The sequence below is a fragment of the Ammospiza caudacuta genome, chromosome 7, assembly GCF_027887145.1.
Source record: "Ammospiza caudacuta isolate bAmmCau1 chromosome 7, bAmmCau1.pri, whole genome shotgun sequence".
In the NCBI taxonomy this organism is placed as follows: Eukaryota; Metazoa; Chordata; class Aves; order Passeriformes; family Passerellidae; genus Ammospiza; species Ammospiza caudacuta.
This window is the reverse complement of record NC_080599.1, coordinates 27,839,168-27,850,871: the sequence shown is the minus strand read 5'-3', so window position 1 is coordinate 27,850,871 and position 11,704 is coordinate 27,839,168. Positions and strand designations below refer to the sequence as shown.

At 38.7% G+C, this 11,704-nt stretch overlaps 1 protein-coding gene across 1 annotated transcript; it reads right to left on the bottom strand.

Annotated features, from left to right (window-relative positions):
• Positions 1 to 360: 360 nt before the first annotated feature.
• On the bottom strand, positions 361 to 10,750 carry FNDC7 (fibronectin type III domain containing 7). The gene is made up of 12 exons (XM_058808077.1): positions 10,688 to 10,750; positions 10,237 to 10,255; positions 8,255 to 8,509; positions 7,348 to 7,608; positions 6,574 to 6,831; positions 5,047 to 5,301; positions 4,082 to 4,339; positions 3,376 to 3,630; positions 2,244 to 2,498; positions 1,504 to 1,764; positions 914 to 943; positions 361 to 398 (listed from the first exon to the last, which is right to left on the bottom strand). Exons 1-12 carry the CDS (start codon positions 10,748 to 10,750, stop codon positions 361 to 363), a joined length of 2,208 nt encoding a protein of 735 aa, XP_058664060.1.
• Positions 10,751 to 11,704: the final 954 nt, after the last annotated feature.

Genomic DNA, 11,704 nt, shown 5'->3' with positions numbered 1-11,704 from the left:
AGCAGAAAGTAGTCCAGAACAGCAGGAGAAAGTAAATGAGTGCTGAAGAATATTTTTATCTGTTTGGATTTAAGGGCTTTTCTGGGAAATTACAGCATAGTGAAGTGAAGGCTTAATGAAGTAAAAGAAGGTTGTTACAAATGGAGGAGAGGACAAATCAGTAGTTTTAGTATAAATAAATGACAAGAGATTTCAGAGGTAAATATGATGGATTTTAACAAACCACTTGCGATATACAGGGCTGGTGACGCATTTCCCTCCAATCCCAAAGATTTAATCAGCAGGAAAAGTTGGATTCATACATTCTAATATGAATTGTGATTCTTATAACTTACCTCCTTATCTGAACCACAATTTCATCTAGATGTGTTTTGCATTGCTCTTTCCTCTATAAATAACTATAAAAGAATTTGGAAATTAAGACAATTCCAGTTAGGGAAAAGCAACTGTCTTGAGAAATTTTTATTTCAGTGGCTGCTTTTGAAGTTGTTTCTAGCAGTTTACAGAGGCAAATAAAACATTATCTTGCAGAAACCCAGAAGAAATAAGGTAGAATAGATTGAGGTAAGCCACACTTTTTTTTTGTTTACCTTTTTGAAAACAGAAAGCAGAAGTGCCACCTAGTTTCATTTGTAATGGAATATGGGAAGGCTATAAAAGAGAATCCTGCCTTTTATTGTGTGCAATCAAATTAGCAGTAAGTGTTGTGACCATGCTTGATTATATACAGGCCACAATATAGGTAAAGTTTTGTTTTTTTTTTTTAAATTATACATTATAAAATGAGATAAACCTGTGTAACACTACCAGAAACCTTGACTATCAAGTCTATATGTTATATACATCTTATATGAAGATGATGCAAAAATATTCTATAAACTTTATGAATTTTTAATGAATGTATTGCTCTTACCCATTCCAACAGAGCTTCCAGAACAGGTGACTGAAATGACATGAAACAGGGAAAGTGTTAGATGTCAGGTTGTAAGCTGCAAAATATTATTAGTCTACAGTATGTAGTCCATCTGTACTACTAGGCAACCCCATCAGATAGCAGTAGTTTTATAATGGATTAAATCCATGCCTTGGGAATAGCAAAGTAATTTCTTCCCCTTTAAAAAAATTTTTACTTTAAAAAATGTGATTAGGAGTGATTCATTGCAGTTATTGATTTGTTTCTTTATTTTAAAAAATACATGAAACAAAATGCTCATTTATTTGCTTGTATATTCTAACCATTCCTAACCTCCCAACTGAACATTAAGTTTTCTATATTCACCAGGATATGGGTGATCTAGTTGGAGGCACCTGTGCAGATAAGTGTGCCCAGACCTAAATGCTGCTGTGAAATTCCCATTGCAGATATTGCAAGACTGCACTCATGAAGTTTACTCTGCAGTCAACACTAGAGCAAAAAGGTTTATTCCATGCCACCTTTACCTGCATAACTTTGGATTACATTGTAGCCATCTAGCATTTAAAAAAAAAAAAATTAAATTCTACCTGAATATATTTTCTTAGGACAGAATGTGAGCTTTGGCCCCTTGTTGGTCACTGGAGCCACCAGCACAGTGTAGACATCCCCACAGGGTATCCTGGTGATATCACAGTGACTCAGACCCGAGTTGGGGGTACAGCTGAAGTTGCCCTTTGAGCCATGTAAATCAGCATTGTAGTTTATTGTTTCATCAGAAGCTTGCCAGAACACCCTGATGCCGTTGTTGCTGAGTCTATAGAGCTTCACCCCAGAAGGGCAGCAAGCACCTAAGAAAGTAAAAAACATTAATGAGCAAATTTTGTGAACTCACAATGTATTATAAATTTCTAGACTGCAGTTTAAATCAGATTACCATGATTACCAGCATTTCAAAGAGAAATTTATTCTCTCACAAAGCCAAAATAATTCTTAAACTGAACTAGGAGAGAAAAGTTTTATTTAGTGTCATTTTATGGAGCAGGAATTCTGTCATTTTTTTACATGTTGGAATGTTGTTGCTCTCACCTGGCATAAGACCTACTTTGGAATGCCCAGAATCCTTTTGAGTTCTCTAAAATTTAATTATGCCACAGCTGATGGCTGTTGAAAGAACAAGTCTTGATTATAGGAAAATAATCTGAAATGCATTCATTTAAAGAGGGAACTGCAGGTGTATTAGCTGTGTGTTGAATTTCAGCTTTGCTATTCTTATGAGAGGAACACCACACAAAGTTTTTCTTCCCAATTGCATTTACACTTGACGTACTGGAAGAATATCCCTGATAGGTGCAGCTGGATGTCAAACCCGTCTCACTGATGGCTTTCAGGGACACTGTATAGTTGGTGCCACATGTGATACATCCCAGGAGACAGTAGGTCTGAAGTGTGTGACACTTTGCCTGTCCTTTTGGAGACTCCAGTGTTGTTACATATGTCTGTGCACCCCTCCCAACAGACCAGCTGATGTTGGTTACTGACTGTGTCACTTGAGTTAGTATCAGGTCACTAGGGCAACAAGGAGCTGAAAGAGAACAAAAACAGAGAAGTTAATTCTGTTTTGTACCTGGAAAATGGAAGTTGTTTGGAGGGTTGCAGGTAGAATAGTACATGTTTAAGATTAAAGGAATTAAGAAGTGCATATTTTTCAGGCATGCTTAAAAATAGTTGACTCTGCTGGCAAGCCTCTAATACATAGAATGTTAATGTAAGATCAATTTGTCTCTAACTATGGGTTAGAACCCTGGAATTATTATAAAATGATTGTTCACCAAGATTCTAAAAGTTATTAAGATTTTTCATCAGAATATCAGAGTACATCTGTAGTTTAATTAAGCAGGGTCTGTCTCTACCCCTCAAGTCATATATCTCATTCCAGCTCTGTCTCTGTTTAAAGTCTCTTTCTCTACAATGTAAAATGACTGCAGCCAAACTGCATGTTAAAACTAGATCCTGGTGTATATTAATCTCTGCCTGGAGAGGTGGTAGAAAACAAAACCTGTTAAATTAATGGCAGGAATAGTGGGTAGGATGTTCTTTAATTTGTTCTTTACAACTGTTTATTTGTTGACATGGACATGACCTCATTGCCTCTCCTGGTAGTACTAAATATCAAAATGCTGACAAGAATTATGCATTACATTAGTGGCATATGTTATTGCATTTTAGTTAGCTGTGCCAGAAGATAATTGGTTGCACTAAGGCCTCTCAGTCTGAGGCAACTGCCAAATGACCCTTCCTTGTCACACACAAAGATACAGACAGGTTTACAAAAACAGCATCCAGCAATACATAGTACAATGTGCATATATTGTAAATTAAAAATAGCCAAAACCATAGAGTCATAGAACTATTTAATATTATGCTGCTAAGTATGTTGAACTATATACAATTCCTCATACCTGTCTCTAAAGGGATACTGTAGCTTGGTAAGCTCTGTCCTGCTGCTGATCTTGCTATAGCACTTACAGAGAAAGCAGATCCACAGGGAAGATCCATTAGGGAACAGGAATTCCTGGTGCTTGTGCAATGCCAAAGTCCAGCCTCTCCTCTGGCAGTGACAACATACATAGCTTCTTCATTGTTAGCTTGCCACTGCACACTGATTACAGATGGACCCTCCTTTGAGATATTTTTAATTTCAGGACTGCAGGGAGCTGAAATATTTAATATTAGTACTATTTAAACAGATTATTTATGCATACTACATAAGTTACATGTGAAAATTAAGTTACTTCAGAAAAGTATATGATCTTTATATGCTTTACTCCTGGTGAGAATTTAGAAATTGTAACAGAACAGACAATGTAAGGATTTTGTGTATAAATTGTAATTCTGATTTTCAAAATACTGAAGCTATCAGAAGCTTTCAATACAAATTTGATATAAGTTCCCCCTCTTATAGTGTATTCTTACGGACTTTCAGTTTTGGAGTTGCTGTTTTTTTAAAAAATTTTATAAATTTTTTAAAATTTATAAATTTTTTAAAATTTAAAAAATTTTATTTAGTTAAACAGCAACTTAGCTCTCCAGTAACGTTTTTATGCACGAATCACTGAGCTGTATAATAATGATTTGCTCAGCTAGGGCAGCATGAGCGATCAGTACCTGTTGGCACGCAGTGAGGCGCACACGAGGCGCTGCCGCCGCGGGCCTCGCTGAAGGAGCGCACGGTGATGTTGTAGGGGGTGCTGCACTGCAGGGCCGACAGCGTGCAGGCCGTGGCCGTGTCCCTGCACAGCAGCACGCCGCTGCCGCCGGCCGCCCGCGTCTCGTACAGGTCCGCGCCTCGCACGGGAGCCCAGGCCACCCGCACCGTGTCGCTTGATACGAACACGGCCCTGAAGTCACCTGGGCAACAAGGAGCTGCGGACAGAAAGGCAGACAGGGAAACCCGAACGGGAGTGGAAAACTGGTGCTAATAAAAACCTTGTTTCATTTATCTATGTGCTTCATGCCTTCTCCAAAGTTGACCAGTACTGTGCAAACAGCCCAATGAATCCCAGATTTACTTCTTAAATTAATTCAGTGCCGCTCCTTCCAAATCGACAGAGGACATACTAGTGTTTAGGTCAGACACAGGAATTATACATATCTTTGGTTTAAAATTTTAAAGGTCTAGAGATTAAATAACAATGTTCTTTTCAATGTTGAACTTACTATTTTTTTCATTTTCCAAGTATGAAAACTCCCTCCAAGTATGAGGAAGTTGAAGACTTTGGTACACCCTTCCTGAGGTAAAACCAAAAAGAACCAAAAACCCAGACAGGACTAGAATTCAAATGTTATGCCAGGTCTGTGTGTTATTCATATGTCCTTGCCTGATGATTGTGAATTGTTAAACTGTTTTCAAATTTGTATGCATGTTATGTTGTTGCACTTGACTATGCAAGTTAAGTTTAATTGCAATGTGAACTGTTTCTTTTTCTCTGCCAACCTTTGTGTGTTATGCCCAAAACCTGAATAAAAATAGAACTTTAAGTCATTATCTTCCCATAAAAATGTCCAAACAGCTCAACCATAAATACAGTTAAAGGATCCAAATGAATTTGCAGGAATACATGGCTACTTACCAGTAGTGTAATTGAGTACATCACCTAAAGGACTCTGTCCTGCCTTGTTATATACAAAGACACTGATGAAATAAGTGAAACCACAGTCTGACTGGAAATGGCACTGAGTGTGTGATGTGTTGCAGTGCACTTCCAAGCCATCATCACTCTTCACAAAAACCACGTAATAATGACCCAAACTGACACTAGACCATGATACCAGCAAGTGCCCAGGTTCATCCTCCTCAATTGATATGTGTACTGGTGCACAAGGAACTGAAAAAAAATGAAAAAAAAAATTCTCAATACAATTATTTTTTTCTTTCTTGAAGTTATACTCTTGGGGAATAAAGGAAAATCAGTGATATATTGAATCATACAGAATATAGAATTATTCTACTCAGCTTGAACAGTTGCTCTGTCTTGATCAAGAAAGCAGCAATTTAGCTGCCTTTACAGAAGTTGGTGCTTATATTTAGATGACAAGTGGATATGATTTTTACACAACAAAATAGATACTACCATCATGTTTTACAGAGACATTTGTTTAAGGAGCCCTCTGAACAAAAAGTGACGCCAGGCAATATTTCAAAAGAAACTGGCACAGTGTGTGCTCACAAATAGTAGGTTTGGATGATAATTGGAATACTAGCATGAATAGCAGTTGGCATCCAAAAGCCTCTCTGTGTGGAAACCCTTTATACTTTTTATAAAATTTACTGGCTGTGGCTGAGTAGAACTGTCCTTTGCTTAGGTTTCCTTTCTGTTGGCATTCCAAAATGCCACATTGAATTGCAAACTCCATGGCTTTTGTTTAAATAATATTTACTTTCTTTCTAGTTCAGTAAAGTGCAGCTTGCTGCTATTAGAATGAATATATGTGATCTAGCTGCAGCAGTGTTGGCTGAGATTACAGCCCACAGCTTCATAGCTATCTGGCATAAGGCTCTCTCATCCTGTTAGATGCACCACAGAGTTGCTCCCATGATTGATCTCCTATCAAAAGTCAAAATGAGGCAGATTATATCAAATAACTAAGTACATAATGTTGTGCATTTCAAGTAGCATATAATATGAAGAAATTGTTTAGATTTTGATTACATGGGCAGTTCATCTAACAGGTCAGGAAACAACAATCTCTGACATGGCAGTCGTGCTGTAGCTGCACTGAGCAAGCTATTGTCCTGAATATGGTTGATGGTTTCTTAATTTAGTCTAGTGGTGTTACTTTGGCTAAAGGTGCTTTTGTTGATCCCTTTCTAACTAACAACTTGATGTGACCCAGAACAGTTCTATGCTCAGAGGCAGTTCTTTATGTCATTTCCTCACAAAGTGGTTCCACCACTGCAAGTTTTTGTCATAGAAATATGAAAAATGCTTAGGCTCTTACCCCTGCAAGAGAGAAGTATATGACATAATTCATGAACAAAGGTCAGAAGCAGAACTATTTGAGAATCACCTGTGAATTGCAGTGGACTCGTTTACATTTGAAATTAAAGAAATAGATGTTAAAATGCCATAAGCTACATAATAATCAGTGACACATACTCGTTTTTAAGCTCACTGCATCAGTAGGTTCACTGGATCCAGCCTCATTGTGTGCTGTGACAGACACATCATATTCAGAGCTGCACTGCAGGGATGGCACCATGCAGGAGGCAGAAGATGTGTTACACCTCAGTTTCAGGAGTCCACTGGAGACTGTGACACTGTAAGTTAGAGCTCCTTCTGCTGGCATCCAGGAGACAACAGCTCTTAAAGCACCACTATTGAAAGCTACTTTAACATCCACTGGTGCATTAGGACCTATGGTATATCAATTTGGAACACATAAATATAACTTAGATTATAGCCTACAGACACGATCTCTTTCTCAACTTGTGAACTAAATGCATTTTTTTGAGTGCAAACTTTACCCTCATTTATGTTAAAATTAGATTTTAAAAAAGAAGTAGTTCTAGTTGACCATGGCTGAAACTCCCTGCTTATTTGAATATTTGCTTCTCTCAATTAGAAAAATCCTCAAAATCAGTCTGAGCTTGTGTAACCCTTACCCAGACCTGTCCTAAGTACAACTTTAGTTGTACTTTAGTGTACTTTAGTGACAGTAATTGCTATCTTTGCCTCTTTTCACTAAACATAGCCATGTCACCTGAGCTTTCATAAACTTTGAGATGGGGCAAAAATATAATCTGAAAAATCTACTCAATGTATCTTTGAAAAACATAGTACAATCACAAATACACACAAATACTTTCTGGTATATTGTTGCTGTGTTGTTCTTCAAATGCTGACTTGGTTTCAGAAAAGAAAATTTCTTACTTGTTCTTTGGTTATATGTGAAATCATCTCCAGGCATCCCATTGGCATTCCAGGCATAAGCCTTGATAGTATACAGAGTTCCTGGATGTAGATTTGTAAATATCAGGGAGGTGTTGGTGGTGTTCTGCTTCAGCACTCTGCCCAAGCCATCTGATCTCATGAGTGACACAGAGAAGCCAGCTGCCATAGGCACAGCTTTCCAGCTCACTGCAATGGAGTCACAGCTCGGAGAACGAACAGACAGGACCGGAGCAGCCAGGACTGTTAAGAAAAAACAAAATTATGCTTTTGGTTTTTCAGTAGGACAGCTTGAAAAGGCCAAATTTAAAATGAATGTACAGAAAAAAACAACCACTAACCCTGAGAGACAAATTCAGTGACAACAAAACCAGAAAAAATAAATTAATGCAAGATCAACAGAACAAATTTGGAAAGTGATTTGGTGCATCAATTATTGTATTGCATGTTTTGTGAAATGAACTAAAGTTATACAGAAAGTGGGAAGGGCTGCATGTGTTGAAGAATGAAGATCACCAAGAAGATACTGCATTTCCTCTCCTCTAAGTTTCACATTGTCTTCCTATCTTATACTTTCGGTTGTTTCTTTATTTCTTCTCTTCCTTCAAGTTATGCCTTTTGTTAAAGTAAAATACATATATTCATACAAATTCTAGTGAAACTCCCAGCTGAACTTTTAACTTACTGTACCATCATAAAGTAAACCATTAATTCAGACTTTTGTCCTGGTCATTAAATCAGATGGCTGAATTCTAGTCTTCAAAAACTGAAAGAAGAATGTGATCAGTACAATTTTAAAAAAGATTATAATAATTCAGGACTGGTACATGCATAAATGCTTTATGTTATAATAACAGACAGAATTTGACATAAGATTTTGAAAGCTGACCTGTTTTTACTTTTCTGAAAGGTGAAGGCAGGCTTTTTCCTCCAGCACTGATAGATCTGACAGTGATTCGGTACAAGGTGGCAGGCTTCAGTCCCGTCACTGTGCCTGGAGAATTTTTCACTATAGCTTCAACAAAGGAATCTCCATCGTGTGCAGTCAGCATGTAATTAGTAGCCCCAGGTACTGCTCTCCATTCCACTGTGATACTGTTGCTAAGTTTTGAATAGGCTTGGTCAATAACAGGTATATCTGGAGCTAAAATGGAAATAATGAGAGACATACTGAAGTGGGAAAACACAGTCCTGTGGAATGTTTCACAAAGACAAAAATGTAGGAAAAATAGTCTACACTTTCTATGAATGATTAAAATTTGAGTTAAATGGACTTTCAGTGAACATTAACAAAACACAGAGTCTTGTGATATTCTAGATCAAATTTCATCTTTCCATAAAAATACTCCAATACTCTGAAATCACTATTGCAAAACCATTATTTAACCTAGGTTTCACTGAGAGGGTCTCCTTTAGAGCAAATTAACTATATTACTAACTAAAGTGATATACAAAGCAATATATAAAAAGATGTATATATTTATACAAAGCAGTCTGAAATAGGACACTGAACCATAGGCATTTCCATATTAAAGCAACATACAATAATCTAGTCTGGAAGGGATCACAGGAACTCACCTAACCCCCTGCTCAGAGGGCAATATCTGATTTTGAAAATATTTGATTTTGGCAAATCAAATATTGTAACAATGCTTTGGTGTTATGCTCTACCATTCAAAAAGAGCTCGTGTGTACTGCAGACACAAAACTAACTACACCAGTGTATTTCTTAACCACAAGTAATTTAAGTTCAGAAATCAGGATTTTCGCACTAAAACAAGCATTTACAAAGCAATTACACATGTTGCAAGGCTGCAAAACACTCACTAGAAGAGAAAAAAGATAAAATGAAGGTACATACCAGATAAAATTAAGAAAAGAAATGTAGAGGTATTTGGGGTGAAGTAGGTATTTGTGGCAAACTTGTTCATAGGAAGGCAGCTCATGGGAGATTTGGGAGACCTGAGCAAGTTTTATACACAGCTGCTCAGCTAAGTGCTAACATCTATATGCTGTTATATATATATATATATATATATTTTTTTTTTTTTTTTCTGTCCTGGACTGTGAGCAAGACTTAGACCTGGGTGAGGATTTCCTGCACAGAAATTTTTATGAATTGTTACGAAAGACAATATTATAAAACAAACTAAAAAAAATTACAGTGCAGTATTTTGCTCCACACTTGTGAAAGACCCGTCTGCAAATGCTCCATAGGCATGGTCAGACAGAACACCTGGGACCATTTCTACAAATGGGGCAAAAGAGGGTGTCTGACTGTAACTGATAAGAACGTGCTTGAGACTAAGAGCAGATGTTAATTGTTAGCTGAGTAGCTGTGTATTAAATTCCAAAACCTTGGAAATATTTGTCCATAGGAGATTGTGTTTCTTCTGGTGTGGTTTTTATTTTGGTTTTTTTGTTTGTTTGTTTGGTTGGTTGGTTGGTTTTTTTGAGGGAGTGTGATGGAGTTTTCATATTTCTTTTGGTTTTTTTTGTTTTTTTAATTATCAAAATATACAACAATTGGTTGTAAATATGGGACAGTGTGAATTCCATTTGTACCACAGCTATATAATGAACAGCAGAATTTGTTCATCAGAGTGTTCTCCCTGGTTTAAACTAGTATTAAGGCACAAGTCTGAATATTTGCATGAGTGTCCAACAGAATTGTGACTCTTAAAAATGAGATTTAAAATTTATAAAGACATCAATGAAATTTTATAAGCCTAAATCAAACATGAAAACATTTTTTGTTTGCAAAGCTGCTAGAACTTACAGAATATTTTGTTAAAAAGCACAAATGGGTATTCTCTTCAGACCCATTCAAAAATAGGCAGGAAAAAACAAATAACCATTTTGAGTATTTACCTGTGTTTGCTGAAAATACCTGGAAATGAAGATATAACAAAATTAGAAATACAGTGTGACATACTTTATTTGGAAAATTAAAAATCTAAGCATGTTAGTAACAATAACCCAAAATATTTTGTTTATTAACACATTTTACTGATATTATGTATTTGCTCAGATTCTTTAAGCATGGAAAGAGTACACAACCAATGAGATTTGGTACAGGTATGCAGATTGTACTGCTTCTGCATTTCCCCCTCTGAACCTGCCTATTAATCCTGTTTGCAGTTGTTGACACACTTTTAAAGTATTTTTCAATTGTATGTAAACAGTGCAACACTGTGATAGTATCGGAATACCAATGTGGAAGCGGATGTCTGATAGTGCTCCACCCTAACTTTTAGTTTACTTTCCCGAAGAATATAGCATCATCGCTCAAATGGCTTTACAGGAGGTAAGTCGCACTCACCATTTCCAGGCAGCCGAGAAGCACTCCAGTAAAGGCTAACGATTTACTTTCCGCACCGCGCATCTTGTCAGAGCTTGGTTCCAGCTTCACACGGGGCGAGCGGAGGCCGATGCCAGCGCTGTTCCCCCGCGGCGCTGTCACTGCAGGCTGGCACTGCCCGGGGCAGAGGAGGTGGCGTTGGGCCGGCCGCTCCTCCCTGCGGGATCACAGCTGGACAGCGGCCACCAAGCCCAGTGACACCACCAAGCCCGGTGACACCACCAAGCCCGGTGACACCACCAAACACGGTGACACCACCAAGCCCAGTGACACCACCAAGCCCGGTGACACGGGGCCACCACAGCATCGGCTTGTGGCCGCATGGCTGGTGGGGGTCTTTTCCGTCCTGTTATAGGGAGGAGTCTGTATGGTTTATACAAGACTCACAAAATAATTAAACTAAAGGTCTTCGGTTTATTGTCTATTGCATTTTTGCCGGCTCACAAGGATCTTATTTTCTGTCGGGAATGATGCCCTCATTGTACTCCCCTTTGAGTGGCACACCGCCATAGAGACTGGGAACTAACTATTCTTCTTCATACCTGGCGCTGTGGAAAGAATTTTTCCTCGCATTCCTTCGTATTAGTGGCCGGTGTTGGTTCCCCTTTGAGAACACAACTTTATATCTTCAAACTATAACTTCTGAGAGACGATTATAGGTGTCAACAGCCGCTTTCGTTCTATGATCCGACAGTGTTTTCCTTGGTGGTTTACACGCACGTCAGCGGGAACCTGGGGGCCGTTTCCGTAAGGGAGCCCCGGTTTGCCCCCGAGAGGACCCGGGACCAGGGCAGGTTTCGGGAGCCGCCCCGGCCAGGCGGTCTCCAGCTCCCTCTGCTCCCCGCAGCTCGCCAGGGCCGCCTCGGCGGTGGGAGCGGCTCCCGCCGTCCCGGGCTCACCTGAGCAGGAAGCTCCTTCCTCAGGGGCGAGCCCTCGTCACCGGGCACTTCCCCAGTGGGAATTTCTGACCCTATGGTG